At 48.4% G+C, this 24,595-nt stretch overlaps 8 protein-coding genes across 8 annotated transcripts; 5 read left to right on the top strand and 3 right to left on the bottom strand.

Moving 5' to 3' along the window:
• Positions 1-210: 210 nt before the first annotated feature.
• PG986_013220 (uncharacterized protein) lies at positions 211-1,989 on the top strand (the record flags this gene model as incomplete). Its single annotated transcript, XM_066849442.1, has 1 exon — positions 211-1,989. One exon carries the CDS (start codon positions 211-213, stop codon positions 1,987-1,989), a length of 1,779 nt encoding a protein of 592 aa, XP_066693585.1.
• A 539-nt stretch (positions 1,990-2,528) lies between these two features.
• Positions 2,529-4,286, top strand: PG986_013219 (uncharacterized protein; the record flags this gene model as incomplete). Its single annotated transcript, XM_066849441.1, has 2 exons — positions 2,529-2,560; positions 2,633-4,286. 2 exons carry the CDS (start codon positions 2,529-2,531, stop codon positions 4,284-4,286), a joined length of 1,686 nt encoding a protein of 561 aa, XP_066693584.1.
• A 535-nt stretch (positions 4,287-4,821) lies between these two features.
• PG986_013218 (uncharacterized protein) lies at positions 4,822-5,334 on the top strand (the record flags this gene model as incomplete). Its single annotated transcript, XM_066849440.1, has 1 exon — positions 4,822-5,334. The coding sequence occupies one exon, from the start codon at positions 4,822-4,824 to the stop codon at positions 5,332-5,334; it is 513 nt and encodes a 170-aa protein (XP_066693583.1).
• A 1,055-nt stretch (positions 5,335-6,389) lies between these two features.
• Positions 6,390-7,794, bottom strand: PG986_013217 (uncharacterized protein; the record flags this gene model as incomplete). The annotated part of the gene is made up of 5 exons (XM_066849439.1): positions 6,390-6,908; positions 6,964-7,076; positions 7,152-7,338; positions 7,416-7,489; positions 7,629-7,794. 5 exons carry the CDS (start codon positions 7,792-7,794, stop codon positions 6,390-6,392), a joined length of 1,059 nt encoding a protein of 352 aa, XP_066693582.1.
• Positions 7,795-11,089: 3,295 nt separating this feature from the next.
• PG986_013216 (uncharacterized protein) lies at positions 11,090-12,673 on the top strand (the record flags this gene model as incomplete). The annotated part of the gene is made up of 1 exon (XM_066849438.1): positions 11,090-12,673. One exon carries the CDS (start codon positions 11,090-11,092, stop codon positions 12,671-12,673), a length of 1,584 nt encoding a protein of 527 aa, XP_066693581.1.
• Positions 12,674-12,831: 158 nt separating this feature from the next.
• Positions 12,832-13,886, bottom strand: PG986_013215 (NmrA-like protein; the record flags this gene model as incomplete). Its single annotated transcript, XM_066849437.1, has 4 exons — positions 12,832-13,308; positions 13,373-13,523; positions 13,579-13,790; positions 13,854-13,886. 4 exons carry the CDS (start codon positions 13,884-13,886, stop codon positions 12,832-12,834), a joined length of 873 nt encoding a protein of 290 aa, XP_066693580.1.
• A 1,778-nt stretch (positions 13,887-15,664) lies between these two features.
• Positions 15,665-16,719, top strand: PG986_013214 (uncharacterized protein; the record flags this gene model as incomplete). The annotated part of the gene is made up of 2 exons (XM_066849436.1): positions 15,665-15,829; positions 15,904-16,719. Coding segments are annotated over 2 exons (981 nt in total), but the record flags the coding sequence as incomplete, so codon positions are not given.
• A 1,047-nt stretch (positions 16,720-17,766) lies between these two features.
• Positions 17,767-18,719, bottom strand: PG986_013213 (Btb poz-like protein; the record flags this gene model as incomplete). The annotated part of the gene is made up of 3 exons (XM_066849435.1): positions 17,767-17,864; positions 17,917-18,352; positions 18,411-18,719. The coding sequence occupies 3 exons, from the start codon at positions 18,717-18,719 to the stop codon at positions 17,767-17,769; spliced, it is 843 nt and encodes a 280-aa protein (XP_066693578.1).
• Positions 18,720-24,595: the final 5,876 nt, after the last annotated feature.

Below are 24,595 nucleotides of genomic sequence, written 5' to 3'. Positions count from 1 at the left end.
GTCTGATTAGTCCTCTGTACACCCCATATCCCTATACTAAGCACCAAGTGCATGCATAGCCATCAGCTAACGTGCTTACGAAACTTTCAGCTTCCGCGATGTCGAATATAAAAGCACAGGCGCTTCCATCGGTGGTTGCGAGGCTTAGTGTGTGGCACCGGACAGCATGTTCTCACCAGCGCACCACATCACTACCCGACACTTTCCACCATGCTCATTTCCTATTCCAAGACCGTTGCACTTGCTTCACTATGCCTTTCGGGCGTGTCTTCCAGGTTCCTAGGGCCCATGGACCCGGCTCCTGTTGACATAAGCGACAAAGACAGCATAGTAAGAGCAACTTGGGAGAATATTACCTCAATATTTGACAAGCACTTCAGTGGCAAAGAACGCTCCCCTCTCCTTGCTGGTTTGAACAACCATACCTTTTCACTCGGGTTGTTCTCGATCCACGACCCGGAAGCTGCTGGGCGCCTCCAGTACCACCACACCGGCCCGGATGTCAGGAATTCCTCAAATGGGGTACGCACGGTCAATGGCGACAGCATCTACCGCGTTGCCAGCCTGAGCAAGCTCTTCACGGTCTTTGCTGGTTTGCTCGAGCTCAAACTCCAGGACTGGAACTTGCCCCTGGATGAGGTCTTCCCGGAGATTGCCGGGTTGCCCAACGATGATCCTATTCGCCATATAGAATGGCACTCAGTCACCCCGCTTAACCTCGCTTCTCAAATATCCGGGGTCCCTCGAGATGGATTGCCATTTTCTCCAGGAGACTTCTGGTATACACTGATGGGCCTCACCGGAAAGCCACCAGTTGATCCTACAACATTAGGGCTTCCGCCCATTAGCGTTGAAGAAGCAAATGCCGCAGTGCCCTGCAAAGGTTACAACTGTTCAGTGGTAGATTATATCAAGGGGCTACAGGGCCCAACCTTTCTGCCCTGGCAGACGCCAGGATATGCGGACACCGGGTTTATCTTGCTGGGCCAGGCTATATCGCGGCTTACCAACATGACCCTTGAAGAATACTATCGCAAGGCCGTTCTCGACCCGCTGGGCATGGCCAAGACCACTGCTATCGCCCCGACCGAGAAGGGCTTCCCAGGTTACGTCGTGGTTGCGCCCCTCAAGGACTTTGCTCTCGATGGGGGTATCACACGTGCGTCTGGGGGCGTGTTCTCGACGACGAACGACCTTGCCAAACTGGGTATCGGCATCCTCAACTCAACACTCCTGCCCGCCGACCAGACTCGCAAGTGGATGAAACCTTCAGCTTTCACGGCGCACTCAGAGTTTGCGCAGGGGATGGGCTGGGAGATCTACCGGTACACCCACCGAGACACCGGTCACATCACGGACATGTACACCAAGCTCGGCGACGCCGGGAGCTACTCGAGCTACCTGGTCCTGATCCCCGACTACGACGCGGGCTTCAGCATAATCCAGGCAAGCGGGATAGCAGGTCCGGCTGCACGAAGCGCCGCCACGCAGCTCCTCGCCGATATTGTCAGCGAGGCGATCCTGCCCGCGCTCCAGACCCAGGCCGCCGTCGAAGCCAAGCGCAACTTCGCGGGGACGTACACGGACGGCAAGAATTCATCGTCGCTTACCCTAGCGTACAACGAGACGGCGAGCAACGGGGCCGGGTTGACCCTGGTTTCGTTCACCAGCGAAGGGCACGACGTGATGGCGCAACTGACGGCGGAGTTGGGTAGTATGTCGCTGGTCTTGCAGCCTGCCATTGCTGCCCCAAGGCCAGTGAGTCAGCTGTCTTTCCAGGCCACGCCGGTCGTGGACCCAGCGGACGAAGGGGCGGCCACGGGACTCTTCTCGAAGCAGTTTGCTGTCAACTCGGACTGGACCAGCAACAATGGCGCTGCCTACGGTGGGCAAGGATTCGGCACGTTCGTCTTCAATGTGTCTAGCCAGGGAGAGGCGACGGCGGTAACCGCAGCATTCCTCCGGAAAACCTACCGGAAACAGGACTGAGTGCTACCTAGATACTTAACTGTCGAAAAGTATTGGTATGTGTCTATTCTTATCCCTCAGCCGCAGCTCATTTAACCCACGACGGTTGCTTGCACGCTTGTATCATCAATATAAAACTGAAAGCTGATTTCGCATGGCCGAGAATGTAAATGTACTTCCAAATCAAGATGTATGGAGATAAACCGTTTATATGCATTGCATATTTTCCTCGCGTATCAAATGTGTAGGTACATGTAAAAGTACGTAGCCTTGTCGCCGAGAGCCTCCCTCACGTCATGACGCATGACGCATTAGGTTGGTTCGCGCTTCAGCTAGCTCCTGCCGTCCTGCCTGCCTGCCTCCCACGCGCCTGCCTTGTATGGACACTCGCACTTGCACTTGCTTGTGATTGCATGACAGCAGCATCAGCGCACGAACCGTGATAAGATTCTATGCGTGTCTTGCTGAATCAATCCAACCTCAGGAGCTCCATGTACTAAGAAAGCCTTCTTCTCACTACCTACCTACTTACACAACCAACACTAGGAAATGATCTAGAGATGGCTCCCGTCCCCAATCTCTATCCGCCGAGGTGCGTTTGGCTCGCCCGTATTCACTCGTCGACATTTGTTGAAGCTAACTGAGATTTCTTGGGGATTTCTAGCTATGCGCCGCTAGGCGTGGCTGTCGCTCACTTGAGCCTGGTCGTCTACTTGTCTTATGCCGTCGGCACCAGTCTGTACACATCATACAAGGCGCTGTCTCCGTCGCAACACACGCGACAGCGTCAATCAAGGCGAGTGGAATTAGTGCCCGTTTTTGTAGGGCTCGCTGCCACCGCGCTGTCCTTGGCGGCATACTCAACTGTTCGATATGCCGCTCTATCGTATAGAGTCTGGGCCGACCACAGGGGCTATGCGCTGCCTCAACGGTATGTCCACTGCATTCATACCAAGGAGATCGGTCTGCTGACGTCACTCACGCTCAGGGTCTTTGGCAATGAGGGCCTTCTCCCAAGCCCCAACAACTCGAGCGATCTATACCTTGCCCATTGGTTGAGTGACACTCCTGTCTACTTCGATGCTTTCGAGATCATCGCCGAAAAAGCACGTCGCTTCTGGTGGGGACAGCAGATTGACCTCGCCACTGTCGCCTGGAGCATGCTTTTGGCCATCGAAGGGCGCCGGAGACGAATTCCCATGTTGCCAGCGTTCATGGCACTCGCGCACCTGGTGAACCTGTCTTATGCACAGAACCTGTTCTACCTGGCGCTATTGCTTACACCCGCGCCTATCCCGTCAGGAGAAAACGACCCTAAGCTCCCAGTTGCCCCTGCTTCAATTTGGTCGAAACTGCACAACTATTTTTTCCCTCCGAAGCCCAACAACTGGTGCCCTCATCCAGTGATCTTCCTGACAGTGCTGGCAGTGAACCTTGCCGCCATCGGACTGCTCCCTCATGCCGCTGAAACCCCTTCGTTTGTGAAGGTCGCCATGATCGCTCGGTTGGCCACATTTTTGCCACTGCTTCTGCCGAAAGTGGTGCCCGATAGCTGGGGCACAGTCCATCTGCACCCTCACAACTCATATAGCTCGTTCACGACTCTATTCCGATTCCTTTCTGCAGCCAGCTTCTTCCTTCACGCCAAGGCTACGTTTTACGGACTGAGTTACAACCTACCGAATTCCCATTACCACCGCCACAGCCGCTTTATCCCCTGGGATGTGGAGGAACGATCCGCCTGGGAGCGTGGCTCTTCCTCTGTCGGTAAGGTTCTTGGCTCCATTTCCGACCACCCAGTTGTTGCGGCCGTCGGTTGGGACACTTTGATCTGTGCTGTGAGCCTAGGAGTCTGGGCCGCTGTTCGCGCGACAGATGTTCAGGCTATAATCAAGTCTGCAGTGCCATACTACGGCACCGATATTGCCGAAGCACTGCCCTCTAGGGAGGCTATCTTGGATAAGATGATCAAAACTGAGCCCGAAGACGACGAGAGTCCGGAACCAGAGTCTTACATGTCGAAGCAAAGCGGCCGAAGCAAAGGCAGGCTGGCAAGCATTGCGAGCTCCAGCGGACTGAGTGAGGATGTTGCAGCATCAACACCACGCAGGAGAGGTCAGGCAAATAGGCAGCTCGCAGAAGAAGAGAAAGCCTATGAGCCGACCGCTCAAGAGGCCCGAGAAATCGTTGAGGGTGACATTCTGCCTCCCGAGGAGTTGGACTGGGAAAGCGCTTCACTGTCCTGGGGGTTTGCCGCTCTTGGCGGGCTGGGTTGCGCTTGCGCTGGTGTCTTTGGGGGCGAGAACATCTCCAGATAGAGACTGGATTTTTGTGATCAATGGTGGTAATGACTGTACGCTTGGACTTAACTGGGAGTCACTTGTCAGGGAGAACGAACGACAAGGGGTTTTTCGGACGGGTATGCTTTGTTTTCACTGGCTCTTCGTCCACAGAGGGTTTTCGTTAGATATTCGACAATGTGTTTGTAGTTTCCTATTGGTATTTTGCCTTCTACTCTGAAAGCATGGATTATCATATCTGGGGCAGATATTGCATGGTTAGCCTAAATGGTTTACGCCCAGAAAAAGAGAAATAAAAGACAGAAAGAAAAGAACCACCCTGAAATTGGTGATGCTCCTTGAAACTATACATGAAACGACAAGTTACTCATCTGTACATCTAGTAACTAGAGTTTTGAGAAAATAAAAATGTGGGAAGGGTATGTGACTTCAATCTGGGATGCGTGGTGTTCAGGCCAGTCCGTTTTTAATAGGTCATGGCTACCTACATATAAAGAGAAGACAAGGAGGGAGGAACGACATCCTGTGGGATACCGAGGACGATGAACAACTCATGCCCTTGGAGCACGCTATACGGGATGAGCAGTGGCCCTGCGTGTTCCGCCTCCTGCACCACGGGGCCGACCCGAAATTCCTGGAGACGGCGTATGATGATCAATCGTATCAGCACTATGCCCTGCCCATAGTGAACGCGCTGAAAAGACAGATAAACCTTATCGGCGGCGGCGGCGACGACGACGGACAAGCCGCTGCTCGCGATACAGTCGTCGCCACCGAATACATGGAAACCATCGACGGGCTCGCGAGCCTCCTGCAGGAACGCATCGCAACGGGGGTGTACTCTTCTTCTTCCGGGGACCTCAAGCCCATCTTCTCGATACAGGAGTGCGACATCGAGGGCGATGTGTGCCTGTCGACCCAGCATCCGACGCACCTGCTGGCCCGGGATGTGCCCATGGCTCAGAAATGCGCCCTGCTGAGGCTGCTTACAGACGACGACGGCCGCCGCTTAGAGGGCATCATAGCCGGCTGTTTGAGACCCTCTGTGCTTTATAATGATACGTAATTACACGAGGGGGTTTCCGAGAGAGAGCCCCGAGAATTATACGAGATACCCCTATTCACTCGTCTGCTCGTCTGGACATTCTTGAGAAATAGGGGTAGCTCGTATAATTCTCGGACCACTTCTCCAATACCAAAATTACACTGTTGAATTCATTGTTGAAGACGAGCAGCCATCAGAAAACATCAAGCGAAGTGTTCAGAGGCAATTGAGTAATGTGACAGATGTCGAATATGTCGTCCGGCATGCCAATGGTGGTCGCCTGGCACCGCTCGATTCGCACAACCTGGACCGCATTCAAGAGGACTCTGTAGCCCGAACCCGGCAATTTGACTTTCCATGCGGAAGGGACCGACAGGTGTCAGTTGCCAGGCAAACTCACTTTTAAGCAGCAACGCTTATGGATATACCAGATGCCCAGTTTCGGTATAGGCAGGAGGCACGACAGAATACGCGAGCCTCGAATTGTTCCTACATCAATTGTCTACTGCAATTGCTCCCGCACAGGCCATGAATATAAATGCACGAGAAGTAGTAGAGGCCAGCTTATTCCCGAAATCAAACACAAAAGGTTGGGATATCAACATAGAGGAATCCCATTGTTCGGCGGCCTGAATAGGACCCCGTGAACCCGAGTCTCGGGTCGACGTAAAACTAGTACAACATAGGATGAACCTAACCCCCGAAAACGAGCATGGCCCGCTCGGTCGTATCTCGAAATAAGTACATGTGATGAATGTAATAGATAGTCTTTTGAGCGACCGTCGTTCAGTGTGCAGTAGATGCAATTCGATCTTGTGTTTTTGGAAACGCCTTGGGTAGGCTCCCTTTCCCAATCAGCCTCGTGGTAGGCCCTCCACCAATATCATGAAAGTCCTGGTGGCAAAATGATGATCCCCAACGCCTTGCGATGAAACCCAAGCACCCGTAATCAGTATTGTGCCCAAATGTGCCCGTGGACATGGCCGATATGTCCTTATCCGTTTCCGTAGCCCGACCGTGCCCAATAATACATGCGATCCTTCCGTTACCCTTCTAAAATCAAAACCGTCTTGCGTCTATAACCACTCGCGGGGTTCTTGCTTGGTGTGGTGTCCTGCTATCGATGCCGGTAACGATGTGACGGAATCTTGTGCCCTCCAATAGCGATCTTCCGCCATGGCGCTTTCGTTCCTCGTCATGATTGGCTCGCCGTAGATGGGCTTCGCATGGTGCTGAAAAACCAAGGGGATCGAGTTCGCTTCGATATCTCCGACGCCTTGCACCTGTCCTCCCTCTTGCCGGGCCTTCCTCTTCATTTGCTCCTCTCGGAGAGAAGCCTTGGCCGTCCTCATCCGCTTGTAAATAATAACACCGACGACAATGGTGACGGCAAAGGTGACGCCGAGCACAGCGTTTTGCACTTGGCTGCCTTCCTTTTCGGCCACCAGCAAGACGCCCAGGTAGACCAGGATGATCTGCTTGGGCAGAGTCAAGAAAGTTGCTATGGCGAAGTGCCAGAACTTGACGTCGCAAGTGGCGAACACGGCGGTGGAAAAGTGCGAGGGAATGATGGAGAAACGGATCCAGAATACAATCTATAGCCAGGTTAGAGGAATTGTCATGCTTCGGTCGTGAAAGGAGTGCACATACCCAGAATCCACCATCTCGTGTAAGCCGTGCGAGAGAGGCGTAGTTCAAGTTTGACCTCTCCATCTTGACGGCCTTTTTGCGCAGCAACGACTTGAACGCAAACCAGGTACCGACTGCAACGCGATTGGGGTCAGTAAGGCTGCTACTTTCGACTAGAGATGGTGAATTGGTGCCAATGGCTTGCTTACCTTCACCCAAGAAGGTGCCCGCCGCGACGACGGCGAAGCCGATCCACAGGCCATAGACCACTCCGCATAGTAGTGCGACGACTTCGTGTCCGAACAATGGAGGAAAAGAGATGATGATGAGAATGACAATAGGTATCAGCCAGCCAGCTGGTAGATCACGGACCTTTTCCGAGAAGGGCCTTAGGATCTATGGGCGCGGACGCAGATGTTAGTCGCTGGGCTGGTAGCAGCTTGCTGGGGCAGGTGGTGGAAGCCGTCACTAACCTCTACTACTTGGTCGTGATAGATGACCAGTAGACCTGTAAGTATTCCCACGATAAGGAAGAGAATATGCCATGCTGTTTACGAGTTAGTCAAGTGCGAGCCAAGGGCAGGTGGCTTGTGGCCGGCGCGGGCGCGGGCGCGGGCGCAAGCGTGGACACCCCAGACCAGCGACTAACACCCAAGCCAGGGAGGAAGAGGAGAGAGGGCGCGTACGTAAGTATTTGGGACTCAGGAAGAATCGCTTCCAATCGAAGGGCCTGAAGTCATATTCGGTATCTGATGGAGCGCCGTGCCCTGATTGCGGAGGAGAGGTGCCCATCTCGAGGTCCGGTCGTTGTGTTGTCTCCGGTTTGGAGGGCTGCGCGGCAGGATCCTGCATAACGGCGGCCGCTGGAGAAAGTAGAGGAAGTATAGGTGGGATAGGTGGTAGGATATACAGAACAAAGAAAAGAAGAAGAAAACAAGACAAGACACGACACAACTCGACACCACTACGGCAAGAGAATGAAAACAATGAACGAACAGGTTAGGACAGGACAGGACAGGACGGGAACAAACAAGGCCCCAAAAGGTTATTATCATTGAATGAGTTGGATTTAGCGACGACAAGACGGCAAGAAATGAACGAAAGAAAGGTTGAAACCATTAGGTTCGACAGTCGGCGGGGGGTGTTTGTGGGTAGGTTCGCCAGGGTTCCTTTCTTTGTCTGACCGGGCGTCAGCTTGGTAGGCGCATCTTGAGACTGCGACGATCTACACGCGTTTCAATAAACCCCTTAATCCCATCAAATCCATGCATCCTTTCCCACAGCTGGCCACAGCACAGCCTTCCTTGTGCCTTCCATACAGGCAAAGGCAAGGCAGGTTCCATGCGGTTCATACGGCCCCATACGGCGGCCCATTTGCCAACTTTGCACGCCCCAACTTGCGACATGGAGGATGGGACAACGGCAGAGCCCACACGCGGCCCGTGAGGGGGCCTTGATGAGAGGCCTTGAATGTTAAGTTCGATGGAAGGACCGTCGACCAACTTATCAGATTAAGCATTTGTCATGACATTCATGGCTTTCCCTGGTGGTTGAAATGCAATTTGCCATCTTCTCGGTCGCGGGCGAAAAGCGGCTGTGCTCCAATCGCCATTGATTGACAGGGCAGGCAGGACAGGTCTTCGAATCAATCGCATGGATCGTTGGAACCATGTATCTCACCTACATCTATTGAACCTTTAAAAAGGTTAGTAGGGCAGATTCGAGCTGGGTTTTATTAATTTGATTGGTCCAAGGCCGACTCGGTACTTACGCCATGTACCTACCTCCTAAGCAAGTACCTACATCTTACCTACCAATTGCTACTACCGAGACTCCTCAGGCGAAACACCAGCGCAGAAATAGCAGCGTCCTGCATCCTTACGTGGTGGCTGAGCAGCGTAGGCGGTCGTCACGCAAGTCTATTTAATGTGACATGTTCCCGGCTTAGCGGCTTGGGCAGACGGCCAGCCAGAAGGCCCCCCTCCAGTCAGTACTCCAGCGGCAAAGTTAAGCCTGTTGGGGAGCAGGCTAGCGGTCTAGTGCAACGCCCTCTCTGTTCTGACGCGCTTACTGACACTTCGTATCTGCTGCACTGCTGCTGCATTGAATGGAATTGAATGCTCGGCCCGCCCCCCTTCGCCTTCGCCTTCGCCTTCGCCTTCGCCTTCGCCCTGTTGTCGCGCACGACTCTCTCGACCAATACGGTGGTCATTCGCGTGTTGCATGTCGTCCGGACCCAAGTGCTGGGCAGTATTGCATTGCGACATACTTATATACCTATTTGATCGGGAATACAGGTGCATGGCGTACGGGGAACGAGCTGTCTGGCAGCCTGCAACTGCAAACCCGTTTTGCCATTTTACCATTCTATCATTTCACCATTGTACTGCACTGCATTGAAACCCTGACCTAGGCTGCCTAGGCTGACCTCATCCTCTGAAGATCTTGTTGCCAAGCAATTACCAAGGGGAGCGGCAGTGGAACGCCAGATACCCGTCGGCCGGCATTCGTCAGCCAGAATGCCGATCACTGGGGTAGGGCGGACCTGGTGTCAATTGGGATCATTATTTAATGACCGAAGACAGCGACACCAGGCGCATGTGATGAAGACTTGGCATATATCAATCTTGGAAATCCGAATCGGCCTCATCGATCAAAATGACCCAATTCAATTGCCTCTTTTCGCCGCGGCAGTGGTACCTGCATTTCTACACGCCTACATGCCCCTTGCGACTCCAGGAAACAACCCTACCGGCGACTGTCAACTGGTCTTCTGGCATGGCACCTGAAACAGCTCGGAGGATGTGATTCATGCTCATATCGCCGCCGCCGATATTCGCCGCCGGAAACACACCAAACCAGTTCGTCTTCATAACGTCCTGGACCTTGCGTTCGTTGATCATAGATCGGCCGGCTGGTTCCTGGCAACTGGGCTGCTGCTCGCAAAGTTTCCCATACTTTAGTAGTAGGCTCGCCTTGACTCTCGAGTCCGGCTGCCAAGCCCTCCGTCTTGGGCCCAGCAGCCAAGAGCGATGATGCATCTCAACGGCTGCCCCGGAACGTCAAGGGCCCGGACCCTCCTTTTCCCCTTCCTCTTCCATTAGCTCATCTCCTGTCGTACCTAATCTCGGCCGAAGACAAGAGTTTCCTCCTCGAATCCGAACCGCCAAGGTCGGGTAGGAGGAGAGTCGAGATGAACAGATCGTGTCTCACTGTCACAAATATCCCCTTGCACGCTTGTAGGTGATTTGATTACGGACAGTTTCTTCTCGTTCGGGCCGTGCCATGTTTACATGCACGCGCATGACTGGGGCTCTCGTCTGCCAAACACGACATTCCCAAACCGCTCTCTGAGCTTTACTCAATCGTATGCTGGGATGATTGTCTCATTAGTAAGGCAAGGCCCGCCTCGACACTATTTCGTGGATCCTGGAAGGGATGAACTGCATTACCGCGAGCTATCTACCAATGCTGCGTCTGGCAGATTCAACCCGACAGTCTCGTGTGGCCCGTAACCTACTTACTGAACGCTAGTGCATGTACCTGTTGATTAAGAAGGTGCTGCTTGGGGAAGAGTAGTGCACACTTCTCAGACACGCAGGCTGTCTGCTGCTACATTGGCGTTTGCCTAAGATATTTGTTCGCATGACAAATTCACGTATTCTGGCTGATTTCCTTTTGCTGACACACGACAATAGGTGTGCCCGAGGTTTCAGAATCCTCAAATGCTGCGTGGTTCTGAGCAACGCACAACGTTGACGACTCAATGCATAGCACCCTCGCAGGTCTTTCGACCCATCTTTGCCAATGAGTTGGACGGATTGGGATTTGACAAAGCCAATGACCATGCCATCGCTTGGCATATAGCAATCTCCAGTCTTTTGTACTATGGAGGTTGTCCGCATCCGGGTCTGCTCGTCATCTCTTTGTTCACTTATCTGCTACCGCCCTCCGAATGGAGGCGAGGACGAGACACTCGAGATGGCGATACGAGAAACTCCCTCAACAGACTTTTACTGAGCTCTCAGCTTGGAATTGCATCACCAATTCAGCGATTGGCATGATCTCGGCCACACCACTGTAATAGTGGCTTTAGAAACGACCAAAACGTTCCGTGGCCATTCCAGCTATAGAGAACCAGCACGTTATGGAAGACGCTCAGCATGACCGCGTCTCAGACGACGAAAAGCCAGATCGATTGACAGACGAAATTCGAACCCCGCCGTTCCCCTTCAACCTCGAGAGCACCTGGGTCCTCGCTATCGTCTGGCTTCTGCTGAGCGCCTCCAACTTATACGCCCAGCACCAGCTAGAGTCATACCTCGGGCTCGGTCATATCCTCCTGAAGGCCTCAACTACTTTGGCGTGCGCTGCGGCTGCGGCCATCGTCTATGATGGTGTGCTCACCTTCGTGAACGAAAAACGGGTATGGGCAACCCGCGAAATCGAGTTTACGCTGGCGTCGCTCGTGGCGCGGCACTGGCGAATCGTCCTCGACGAAGACGCAGCCCTCGAGGTACAAAAGAAGGCTCTGATGCAAGCCGGCACCCTGCAGGTGCCCCGAACGGTATTTGCTGTTACGAGCGAACTCGGCATTTGGGCTTTGGATTGTGCATTGGTGCTAGTCTACCATATATCCTTCTGGCAAGTATTAGCTGGACTGCTTTGGATATTGCGGGCACTCCGGGGGCTACCTGACGTTTTGGTAAATGCAGCTCTTCTCGCGGCATTGCTTATGTGTGGGCGCTTTCTACACCTCCGGAATACTTACGATAAAGTAGAGTTGACAATCGCCAGCAGCTTAAAGGGTTTCCTGGATTTCCTGAAGCTACCCGTGTCCCTGGATACTGCGAAGCAACTCACACGGCTACTATTCTCGGCTGTCCTGACTGCGACTTCCTGGGCGCTTCCAACCGACATCATTGTGCCCTTCACCGGCCAAGATGTGACCAAGTGGGCGGGTCACGTAGATGCCCTGAAGTCCTTCATCTATGGGAAAATGGGCACCCTATTCTCGCCAACGTTTGACGGGTCCTGGTCAAGCGCAGGCCAGCTCGGCGCTCAAATTTTACTGCAGCTCGGCTTGGCTGCTGTATGCTTCCTTTTCGTCCTCGGGTACCATTATCTTTGCCAAGAACAAATCGTCCGCACCTGGGACGAGGTGCAGCGGGGCGCAATGAACCCTCGCGACGTTGGCGATGATGAACGCTACGTAGCAGCCTTTTGGCGGGCAATCGCGCTGCATTTGATATCGTTCACCGCATATCAGATATTTGGGGCCATCGTATCTGCCTTCGAGCTCGAGCCTCTGTTTCGTCTCAAAGCATCGCCGACCCTGAACACGTGGGGTTATGTGCTACGCTCACGCCACACCCTGGCCGCAGCCGCCGTATGGGTTGTGTCTCGTGGGCTTGCCGCGCTGGCAACCGGCTTTTGCATCTACGCCATCCATTACATCCTGCGACAGATCACGTGGCTGTTCATCCGGATTCTGGCTGCGATGGTGATGTTCGAGGACACCGTCATGTGGTGTAGCAGCCTCACTCAGGCTGCTGTAGTCGACTGGAAGGGACATGTTCTGCATATTGCGAGTATGGACTTCAAGCTGAAAGACAAGGTCTTATTGACACAGGGAATGATGAATTTCCTGTTTGATATCAGGGCACCCTTGATCATCGTGCCACCCAATGTTGGAATTATGGCGCTCGATCCTGAGGTCTGGGCCGGATGAGGTGGGCCAGACTTTCCCCGTGTTAGCACGACTGTTATTGTAATATGTATATATGGGAGTTTATCATTGCACTGCTATTATTGTGCCATAGTAGCCACTGTGTTGTTGTGTGAGAGCTCAAGGAGCATCGTCGCGTGAACTCCAGGATATACGCCCTATCAACTTAACAACGCTACTTTCCGCAGCCTAGAACGATACACCTGCCAGGAGAGCTTTGAGGGAAGTCCGGGCATCCTCCCTCTCGAGGCCGAGGAGCTCGTTGGCGGGGGCCTGGAAGGCCTGGCCCGCGCCGTCGCGGAAGAGCAGGACGTGCAGGAAGTCCCCGAAGGCCGAGTAGTCCCCCTGGCCATCTTCTCGTTCCCGATCTCCTCGCACTTGGTCGCGGCCACGTTCTCCGTCGTCCAGTCCCCGCCCGTCTCCTCGCGGAGGATCGCGAGCAGCTGGTTCTGGGTCGTGACCGTGCCCGAGACGGCGAGGTACCGGTTGGCGGTCTTGTCGGGCGACGACAGGACGGCGACGACGGCCTTGGCGACGAAGCTGAGCGTGGCTACGTCGAAGGGCTCGTCGCCGGAGTCGATGATGGTGGCTTTCTTGGTCTTGAGGTCGAAGCCGAAGCCAGAGCCTCTCTTGATCGACTACATCCATGTCAGTAATCTCACATTAACAAGAGCCGATGAGAGAGGTGGCCTCAGTACGTACGTCAAAGAAGAAGCTGTTGCAGATGCCCGTCCACGTCAGGTTGGGGTTCTCCCTGCTCTTCTCCTGCAGGTAGTCCACGAGCTTGATCTTGGACTGGAGCATGGCCTTGAGCCCCGGGTGCGGCACGGTGCGCGTGTTGATGCCGAACTCGCTGGGAATGATGCGCCGGACGCCCGCCGCGATGGCGGCGTCGATAAAGGGGGTACTGCTCGCCCGTCGCCGTCGTGGTGATGACGGAAACCAGGGCGTCCTGCCCGGCCAGCGCGGCCTGGAGCGCCTCGGGGGACGCGTAGTCGACCTTCTTGACCTCGACGCCGGCCGGCGGGGTCGAGGGCGAGCCTGCGCGGCTGAGGGCCGTTACGTGGAAGCCAGCTTCTTGTAGCGCTTTTACCAGGGGTACGCCCAGGGTGCCGAAGGCCTATTTGGTGAAGATGGATGATTGGCGGTGTTTGTTGAGATTATAGGGTATTTGGGAACTTACTCCAACTACCGTGACATTCTTAATGGCGGACATTTCGGCGACTGGGGCGGGCTTCGTTTGAAGTCGAGAGAAATAAATATATTGGTTGCAGAGTGGTCTACGGTTAAAGGTCAAGTCTTGATGCTCTGGCTGGCTTATTGCTCTCCCTTGCCGGATGTTATAGTGGTGGTTGGTGATGAGCTCTCAACACTGACCAAGATGGGTTGGTCACGAAGGAGATATATCGCTCCCGGTTGCCTTCCGTTTTGGAGTGCCGAGCGGGGCAGTGAGGGTGCAACCCACATGGCGTCATTCCGGGGAAGAATCCTGTCTTGTCACGGCTTCTACATGTAACGTATAGAACATGTTCCGAGGTCAGGGCTTTGTATGTTACTGTCATGGGCATTCTTTACTTATACCAATGTATATTTTGATAAGACTATACTACTTGCCGCTCGCTCTAAGCAGTAACTATAAGCCTGCCGTACCTTGTTAGCGTAGCGTAGTGGAAGTTGCCGTAACCAGATGGCCATGCCAAGACCAAGGGCCTATCTACTATACTCATTTAAGGAATTACCTATAGTAAGCAATGGCTTAACCTACACAAAATGCGTGCAACAACTACCACCATATTCAACCCAAACTACCCTCACTCTATAAACCCCCGGTGGCTCAACTTGTATCTCTGGGTAGGGTTGACCTTACGATCCTTGGGGTGGCTTCATCATGTTCGCTTACAAGGTGTCTTGCCTTGTGGTCTGCCTAGACCGACAAAAAGAACCCTGGTTTTCGGTTTTGTCTCTCTTTCGTCCCAGTTTGTGTCAATGGGAGCTGAAAATAAAGGGGGGAGAGCGAAGGAAGGGGTTCCCCTGGGACCTGAACTGCAGCTGTGCCTGTGTGGCGCCCTATGAAAGAACAGCCCAAGCCCTGGATCTGATAATTACCTGCATTTATTAAATACGCCGGGACTCGTGTAGGTGTCATGCTAAGATATCCTGTGCCGCTTGGCTGAATTCTTACAGCATCTGGCGCCGACGGTGTCTCGTACATCCCTTGAGCAATGTGAGTCATCCTGGCCATTATTAATGCACACCAAAAGCTTGTTTCTTTGTTGTCTCCATCAACGTCCACCTCCACTGGCGGAGGAGGTCTGAATAAACGAGAGATAAGGCCTCCGAAACAGGACACGCCCGACGCTGCTGCTGCTGCTGCTGCTGCCCAAAAGGAAACCCCCCTCCCCCAGCGGCGGCGCCAATTCCGCGACGACCAGATGCAAGGCGCCACGCCACTATACGACTGGCCCAATAGCGAGACGAGGGCTGGGCAAGGGGAGTCGATAGCGCGGAAAATGGTATCAGGCAAGCCTTTTCAGCCCTTCCCATTCCGGTCTGCGGCTGAGGGCTGGGCAGCGCAGCTGAGTGGAGCACCAAGACATTCACTCCCTGGCGTTTTGTGCAGGCGGGTTTGTCCTTTGGCGCTTGCTGTTTAGAGGCTTGGTAGAATACGACGTCTTGCAGCAGCAGCAGCAGGCAGCGAGCGAGTATCATGGGCGAAGCTGCAGTCGGTACATGTAGCAGGTGCGCTGGCCCGCGATGTCGGTGAGGGAGAGGGTGAGGGGAGGGGCGGCTGAGAGGAAGTGCGGCTGGCCAGGTATGGTCTTATATACCGTGCCGTTCCCTCCTGAGACGTACCTCTGGGAAACCCGTTGGCGAACCAGTGTATACCTATATCTTTCTTCGAGTGCGGCACTCAAGGCGGTTCATCACCTACATCGTCCCAGAATACAATTGCAATATACCACAAAGCCAATCTCATAAGACGCAAACGACATAATGGACGTCAGAGCCAGGAAACACGGCTATGAAATTATACCTACCCCCGTCTGGGTGCTGGTGGTCCGCATATTCCAGATTGTGCTCTCCGTCCTCGCCGTCGGCATGGCGGGCTGGTGGATCCACGGCCTATATCTGAACGAGCTCGGCTTCGTCATCGCCTGTGTAAGTGCCCTCTTCACCACCGCCCGGTCCAAATAGACTCGCTCGCTAACCACACGAGAACCCAAAACGAACAGTGCGTCTTCAGCTGGATCGTCTCGCTCTACAACATCCTGTCCGAGAAGGCGGCCGGGTGCCGCGCCAGCTACAACACGTGGGCGACGCTGTCGCTCGACGGCCTGCTCCTCGTCTTCTGGCTGGCGGCCATGGGCGCGACGGCGAGCGCGCGCGCCTCGTTCAAGTACAGCGTGATGGCCTCGTGCACGAGCGACGGCAGCGCCGTCGACAGCGGCCACTGCGAGGTCCTGCGCCGGCGGTACGCGACCACGGTCGGCGTCGCCTCCTACGGCGCCCTCGACGTCCTGAGCGGCCTCGCCGGCGTCTGCGCCCTCGTCATGCTGCTCTTCGTCGCCTCCTTCGCCTACGTCTGCCACTTCTTCCGCCTGTCGTACACCGAGGCCAACGCCGTGCCCGACCCTGAGAAGCAGAAGAACGGCGGCGCCGCCGTCGCCCCGACTGCTGGTGCTCCCGCCGGCGCTGCTACCGCTCCTGGCTACCCCATGAATGCAGGGACGGAGATGCACCCTATTGCCCAGCAGGGTGCTCCGTATGGGTCGCCACAGCAGCAGCCGCAGTACCAATACCAAGCGCAGCACCAGCAACAACAACAACAACAGCAGCAGCAGCAGGCGCCGCTACAGCAAAACCCCATGATGCACCAGACTTCAAACGCAGGCTATACACAACAGACAGGATATGCACAGCCAACACCGGAGATGGGATACAGTCAACCCCAAACACCCGTTCCCTATACACCAAATAACAACCACATGCCAGGGACTGGTATGCACTCGCCGGGACAGGTTGGCCAGCAACAGTACCCTTATAACCCTAGTATGTCACCACAGGGGCCAGTCCAGTAAAGAGGGTTGTTAATTGGCGACGAGGGCATGTTTTCGGCTAGACTTTGATGGTCGTAGAGGTGGTAGAAGATTCATTCGTGACTATTAACCTGACAGGGGGTTGGTTCTCGCAGATCTGGATTTCTAGTCAGGCTAATCTGGATCTCGGGCGGTAATTGTCACTTGTAGCTTTATCGAATATAGCGGTGATTCTGTTATATTGGGACGGTATCACGTTTGAAGGAAGATGCCTCTATATGGTGCCTTGACCCCTCAAAGCCCGGGTTAAGGGTCTGTTTAGTGATGTAGAAGCTGGTTCCCGCGATGTTCTTGATTTCACGGCCATAGCCAATGCTCGCATTTAGCATCGAGTGAATCCATTCATTGGCCGTTTCGGCATCCATCAAGTTGCATGTTATCCCTACGGGGTTGCAGCGTGTGTAATAGTTCCGATTTTTCGATGCGATTGTGTTCCTCGAGCAAGATTGGAATGACAGTGAAGATGCCGAGAAGGAGCCCAAGGCACGGTCTGCCATTCAAGCAAACATTCGCTGCGTCGAGAACAGAGAAACAGAGGAAGCCACCAGCCACAGTGCTAGGATAGAATTAGAGCCAGCTCAAGCTCAATCGGCACCTTGTAAATAGTGTTTTACCTATATAGCATGTTAGTGGTTGCTGAACCTGCACGTACAGTCAGTCTCCTTCGTACTAACTAACCAAGAATACCATGTCATGTATAATGTCGATATAGTAGCTGACCATGTCGGTCGCTATGGCTAACCACTTTGCATCTATCACCACATTTGCTAAACTTGCCGCGAATTGGCCCTTGATTAATATTTTGTTGGTTCTTGTTGTTAATCCGCCCATCCGGAGCGATTTGATCAATATACACGGCAACTGAAAGCCTCCACGCTCCAGCCGGTTTTGTTCCCGCCACCCCAACCTGTCTGAGCGCAATATATGGTACATGTCTCCTGTCCGCAAAAAGTCGAGACGTAGTTAATAAGTTTGGTATCCAGCAAAGTTGCAACAATATTAGATTTGGCTGTGTCGGGGTCGTTTGCGCCCACTTCCCGGTGCAGGGTGCAATTTGGACTGGCTCTCGCGCTTGAGTTTCTCGTCCAGCACACGAGCTGTCTGATGTTAGCAGGAATCTTTGGATAGAGGGGGTGCAGCCAAGCGTACTGAGAACATCGTATCCGAATTGAGGGTATTCCAGGCAAAGAGAGCGGAACTCCTCTTCGGCCTCGGCTCGGAGAGTGTGGCTGCGAGTCGCCCAGAAGTTGGCAACAGGGGCGCGGATTGACGTGTCGTCCTTGTTGGTGTAGGCGTAGACGTAACGAGCGTATGCGATTTCGCCCTTGGCCGTGGAGTTGACGCAGTGGATCTTGCTGGTGGCCAGGCTCTTGAGTTTTTCTACGCCAAACTTTTCAGCCAGCGTGTAGACCCGCGCGTGCTTCAACAGCTGATCGCCCGACTCGTCAACAGAGGGCAAGGCAGGGTCGGTCTCGAGAATGCGCTGGCCAGGCAGCTTTTTGGGGAAGTAATCTCCTGTGTAAAGGTATTCGAGGAAGCAGCCAACAGAGTCGGTTTCGTCGCCGGCGAGCTCGATCTGGCGGGGCTATGGTGAACGGTCAGTTTGTTATAGCCAGCAGCCTCAGTGGGTGGGTGCGACGTACACTTCCGTCATCACTGAAGGCGGCGCAAGCGTCTGCGAAGTAGGGGCTCTGGGCAAGGAGAGCTTGATGTGCAGTAAGAATGGTTTCGTTGCCACCACTGCCAACGATCATAGTAACGACAGGACTCGTGAGGTAGCTAATGAAGCTCGTGCGCGGTTCGACATCACCGCCTTCAGCATAAGGCAGTTCGCTGCTGTTTGCATTGTCGCCGCCCTCTCCTCCTTCGGCTCCCTCGGTCATCTCGACGTCGGCAGCGGGCGCAGCAGGCTGCTCCTCAGCAGGGACATCGTCGGTAAACTCGGAGGCCATGGTGCTTGTGGCGGATTCGGTGGGACGGGTTCAACGGATGAAAACAACGGACGCGAATGCACTTAGGGTATATTACAGTATGTTTGAGATGAGGATCGCGCGCGTAAATGAAAAGCTCAATGAGATTGGATTAAAAGAATGAATGTTGACCAGGACTCTGTCTCAATTGTCGTGACTGTGGAATTCGCCGGAGGAGGGGCAATGCGATGCGATGGATGGCGACGATGAGGATGGTGCAGACGAGTCGGGTAACAGAGAGAAAGAGAGAGACAGAGAGACAGAGAGAGACAAAGAGACAGAGAGACAGAGAGGCTGGTGATTCCTTTGGAGCTGTACAGCATTGGAAGCTGCAAGCTTGGAGCTTTAGGTACGTACCTCTGTCACTGGTGGGTGCCGCCTGTACTGTACAATTGGAAGTGATGCGACTTGGTTGATGGGGAGAACGCCGAAGCTGGTAGACTATACTTAACCGGGCTTTAGTCCACTACCCGGGAAGCAAGCGGCGTGACTGTGCAGGGTACCCTTTTAATTATACAGGGTATGCTTAACTTAAATTAATAACTAGTTAATTAAGATTAATTATATATATTTTAAATGATACTTATATTTTAAATAATAAGATATAATTAATATAATTAATATTAATAATATAGTTTATTATTAAATTAATTATAATGTAATTTATTACTATATAACGTATATTACTTAACGACGCACTTAAATTTAATTCTAATATAATTAAACTTTAACGCGTAATACCTCTATAATTATAATACCTAATTAATCTTAAAAAGATCGAATAGTTTTAATAATTTAAGCGATATAAAATAAACCGAATTAAATAAATTAAAAAATAATAATAAAAGCTTATAATATACTTAAATTAACTTTACATTATCGAATTTACGGCCGAACTTTAAAACGCGAAATTTAATCGAAACGACGTAAAATAAATTTAATTAAAAAGGAGGTATTTCGTAAATATATAATTAATTTAAATATTTAAAAAATACCTCTTAATTTCGTTAATATAAGAAATATAGCTAATTTTTTTTACCGCGTCGCGCGGCGGCGACCGCGTTAATAAGTATTAAATTAAGCGCTTTATTAATTATAACTTAAACTTAAAAACTAAAATAAATCGTTAATATAATTATAAAAGGGCTTTTTAATCACGTAATTAGGTTTTCATAAGGCGGGGCTATAAATAGGTCTTAAAATAAATGGAATTTGCGACGAAGAGGAAAGGAAAGAGAAAATCGAGCTAGGGCCGATGCGGCAGATCGGTTTTAATAATAAGGTGGTGGGGCTAGTATAGGGTCTCTATATTAACCAGCGCACAGGCTAACGTATTATATTATTACCCCCCTCGTAAAAAAGCGGCGCTTCGACGGCTTTAAAAAGGATTTAAACGAAAATACTTTTTAATTAAAATAGGGATTTTTTATTATAATTTATTTAGTTTTTCGCCTCGCTAATCGGCGGATTTTTTTCGATATTAATAACTCGTCGTTTAAGTAATTTTTATCGAAACGATCCTTTTCGGCCGCGAGTTTTTATTACGTTAATCGTATCGAGGGGCCGGTTTTATCGAAGTTTTAACGATAAAAATCCTTTAATTTATCCGGAGCATTTTTAAAGTTAAAAACTAAGTATTAAGTATTATTATCCTTTTAATTAACTTAATCCGCCTTATATTATAATTTACGGTAATAAATTCGAAATACCTTAATTTTAAATATTTTATACTCCGGGCTCTTAGGTTCGTTAAGGTTTATAATCTTACTAGCCGAGCGCCCCGGAGCCTATCCGGGCAGCGAGTTATCGGGGTCTTTAAAAAATCGATTAATATAGTAAATCTTATTTCTTTATAAGTTAAAAATATCTAGTTCGTAAATATAATTATCGCGAAATAAAATATAAAAGGACTATTAAATATAAAAGAAAATTAACTTATCGCCGAGTTAATCCGTTCTTAAACCGGCAATTCTTTTAATATAAACCCGGTCGCCTATATTAAAATCCGTTTTTTTTTTTCGGTATTTATTTATTTACTCCCTTATCTTTTTTAAAAGGTTAATATCGCTCGCCGCGCGGTCTTAACGTACTCTTTAATAATTTATACGTTTTACTAGGCTTAAATTCGATTTAATTTTTCGTTAAGAGGAAATCCTTTTAAGTCTTAAGTTCTCTTTTCCTAATCGAAATAACTCTAAGGCTTAAAACCTCGTTTTACTTCGAAAAAAAATTCTTTTAAAAGAGTTATACGAGATCGTGGCCTAAGCATAATTTAAAATAAATAACGCATTAACTTAATTATTCTAATAATAGGTTAAAAATAATCGTAACCGCTAGTTTATATATTTATTTATAATTTCCACTTAGCCGATTATATCGTAATATACCGTGAAAGCGAACGTTTATTTAATACTTAATATCTAGTAAATCTCTTTTATAAAAAAAACCGTAAACTAAATGCTTTTATCGTTAACTATAATTCGTAGTAATTTAAACATTTAAAACGGCCCTTAATAATAAAACTAAGCGGCCTTTTTCGCGTCTACGTTTTTATTATAAAAGGAAGTTTAATTACATTTCGTTAAGCGATTAATAACCGTTATTACTATATCGTAGCCCGTTTTTTATTCGGGGGGTTTATAACCTTGAAGTTTATTACTACGTCCTGCTATAATTAATTAAGCACCGGGAATAATTAAAACTTCCCTGGTATTTTTATATGTAAAATTTTAACTAGCCTATATATATAATTAACGACGAACACGTTATAATCGTTTATTAATCCTAGCTATTAATAATTTTAAAAAACTAGTTTCTTAGTTTTAATTATTCCTAAATAGGTAATTATTACTCGGTAATAAATATCTTTAATAATCCTCGTTTAAAAGTTATCCTTTAATAAAACCGCTAACGTGGTTTACCACTACGCGACGCATATCACTTAGCGACGCACCTTTTTTACTTCTCGACCTTTTTATATAAATTAATTTAATCACAACGCTTAAAATTAATTAAAATTATTCGTTATCCGATTCCTCGCTTAATTTTATATCCTTTTTACATATTCGCGTATTATAATCTGTTTCGCCGTAAATACTACAGCGCTTTTTACCGGTCGCTTTCCGTTTCGACGAACCCCTATTTTTATTTTTATCGGGCGCTAAACGCTTCTTTTTTATTTTCTCGTCCTATAGCTGCTAAGATTTTTTAATAGTAAAAGCTTTTTTAAACTAAACTCGCGACTTTTTAGCTCTTCGACGCTTAAAAAATACTAAATTAGCCTTTTTTAATATATATATTTTATTACGTATAAGGGTTATTTTATAAGTTATTTTAATTATACTCTTCGCTATTTAGTTTATTGTATTTAAAATCGGTGTTAAAAAGCTTTTTTAATAAATAAACACCTTTTTTTTAATATAAATAGAGTACTTAGTTATTTATTAAGGGTTAAACGGCGTTTAAAAGTCGTAGGTATTAGCCGTCTTTAAACGGGATAGGTTAAGTATAAACGTCCGGAAACGTATATTTAGCTTATTAATTACTTCGTTAAAGTTATAAGGTACTAAATTAAATACGTTAAATTTAGATTTAATATTAACTTCTATAAAAATAATAAAATACGCGGTTTTAAAAGCGATAAAGAACTCGAGTTTAATAATATAGTTTATAAAAGTTTTAATAAATAGCTCGATTTTTTTCGAATAAGCACGCTTTAAAAACGAATAAAGTGCTATATTGAAAGGTTAAAGTAAATATAATAAATAGGGAGGCATATTAATAGTAATAATATCGTTATTTTAGTAATATACTTCGAATTCGGTCGAAATATAGTTCTCGTAGCCGTTAAGAATTAAAAGGCGGTAACGACCCTTCGTTTATAATCTAATATATTTATCGAAATACTTAATTTAGTTTAAGCTTATCTCGTTATTAATCCAGCTATTAGAAATCGGCTTAATTATTTAATCGCTTAATAAATCGGTTTCGCGGGACTAGTTCACGAGGTAATATTAGCTTTAAATAATTAAAAACGGCGAAATATATTAACCCTACGAATTAATATATTTAATCGCCGTTGTTTATTCCCGATTATTAAACTGGACCGATTTCGCTTTTTTACGCCGCTCGGCGCGTATTATAACGAGTATTAACCCGATTATATTTATTATAAAGCCGGTCTCGTCGAAATTCTAAATATCTTCGTTAACGATTCCGTATTTCGCCTTTATATTCGCGATTAGCGTAAACTAAATAGAAATAACTTTAAAATTTTCGCAAAAAACTTTTTAATAATCGTACTAACGATTTATTTTAATTTTTAAATTCGGGTTGCGGTCGATAAAACGCTTAACTTAATACTTACCGACGCGGTCGCCGCCGCGCGACGCGGTAAAAAAATTAACTATATTTTTTATACTAACGAAATTAAAAGGCATCCCTCGAATATTTAAATTAATTATATGTTTACGAAGTACCTCTTTTTAATTAAATTTATTTTACGTCGTTTCGGTCGGATTTCGCGTTTTAAAATTCGGCCGTAAATTTAATAGCGTAAAGTTAATTCGGGTATATTATAAGCTTTTATTATTACTCTTTAGCTTATTTAATTCGGTTCGTTTCGTATCGCTTAAATTATTAAAACTATCCGATTTTTTTAGGATTAATTAAGCATTATAATTATAAAGATATTACGCGTTAAAGTTTAATTATATTAGAATTAAATTAAGGTGCGTCGCTAAGTAATATACGTCGCGTAGTAGTAAACCACGTTAATTTTTTTATAAAGTAATAATCTATTAATTAATATAAAGTCCTCGTAATTTATACGCACTTTCTCGCGTAAAACCTTAAAATCTTCCGATTATCGATTAGCGTTAAATAAGGCATTTAAGAGGGATATCCCTAATAAATTAAGAGGCGGAATATTATTCCTTAGTAGTATAATTTTAGTATCGGCGGCCCTAAAACTAAATCTTAATAGCGGGCTTAAACGCTTAAAAACAGCCTAATATCTTTCGCTTTCTTTCTTAGCTTTAAAGGTTTTTAATTCCTCCGCCTTTCGAAATAACGCGTTCGTAACGGTATTATTTTTTCCGGGCCGATAAATAATAATAAAGTTATATTAGGTTAAAATTTTAGTCCAGCGGATTTATTAGGAATTAAAATACTATTTAATACCGAAATATTTAAACGCGCGATAATTAATAATAATAATAAATAGCTTAAAACGTTAAAACCTGATTAACTTCGCGCGTTAATAATATAAACCTCGAATTATAGCGAACAACTCTTTATCGTAAATAAGGTAATTAAACTTTAATTCTTAAAAAAATTCTAAAAAATACCCGATTAAATACTATTCCCTATTGTTTTACTTTTAAAAAAAACGTTAACAATAATATAATCGAACGAATCGATCTCGAACTTCGTTTCCTTCTCGTAATCGAAATATAAAAAAACTAATGCTTATAATAAAACGTTTTTTAGTTCGTTAAAAATAATTTACTACTCGGTTCCCTAAACCTATAATTAATTCGACTTCGTTAATATCGTTAACGGTTTAATAATCTTATTATAATCCTTAATAAACTTATAATAAAAATTATAAAATTTAAAGAACGATTATACCGCTTTTATATTCATCGATAGGGATTAATCCTTTACCGCGAAAATCTTATTAAAGTCCATAATAACGCTATTAATCTTAATAATAAAACCGAGGTACTTAATTTCTATTACGTTAAATTCGCACTTTTTAAAATCGGCCTAAAAACCGGCTTTTAACAGTTTTTAAAAAACCTTTCTCACGTACTCCTCGTATTAAAAAAAATCTTTAAAATAAATAAAAATATCGT

Source organism: Apiospora aurea (assembly GCF_038362705.1).
Source record: "Apiospora aurea strain CBS 24483 chromosome Unknown utg000009l_segment0_segment0, whole genome shotgun sequence".
NCBI classification, from domain to species: domain Eukaryota; kingdom Fungi; phylum Ascomycota; class Sordariomycetes; order Amphisphaeriales; family Apiosporaceae; genus Apiospora; species Apiospora aurea.
Note: the sequence above shows the minus strand (reverse complement) of the source record. Positions and strands in the feature narration are given on the sequence as shown.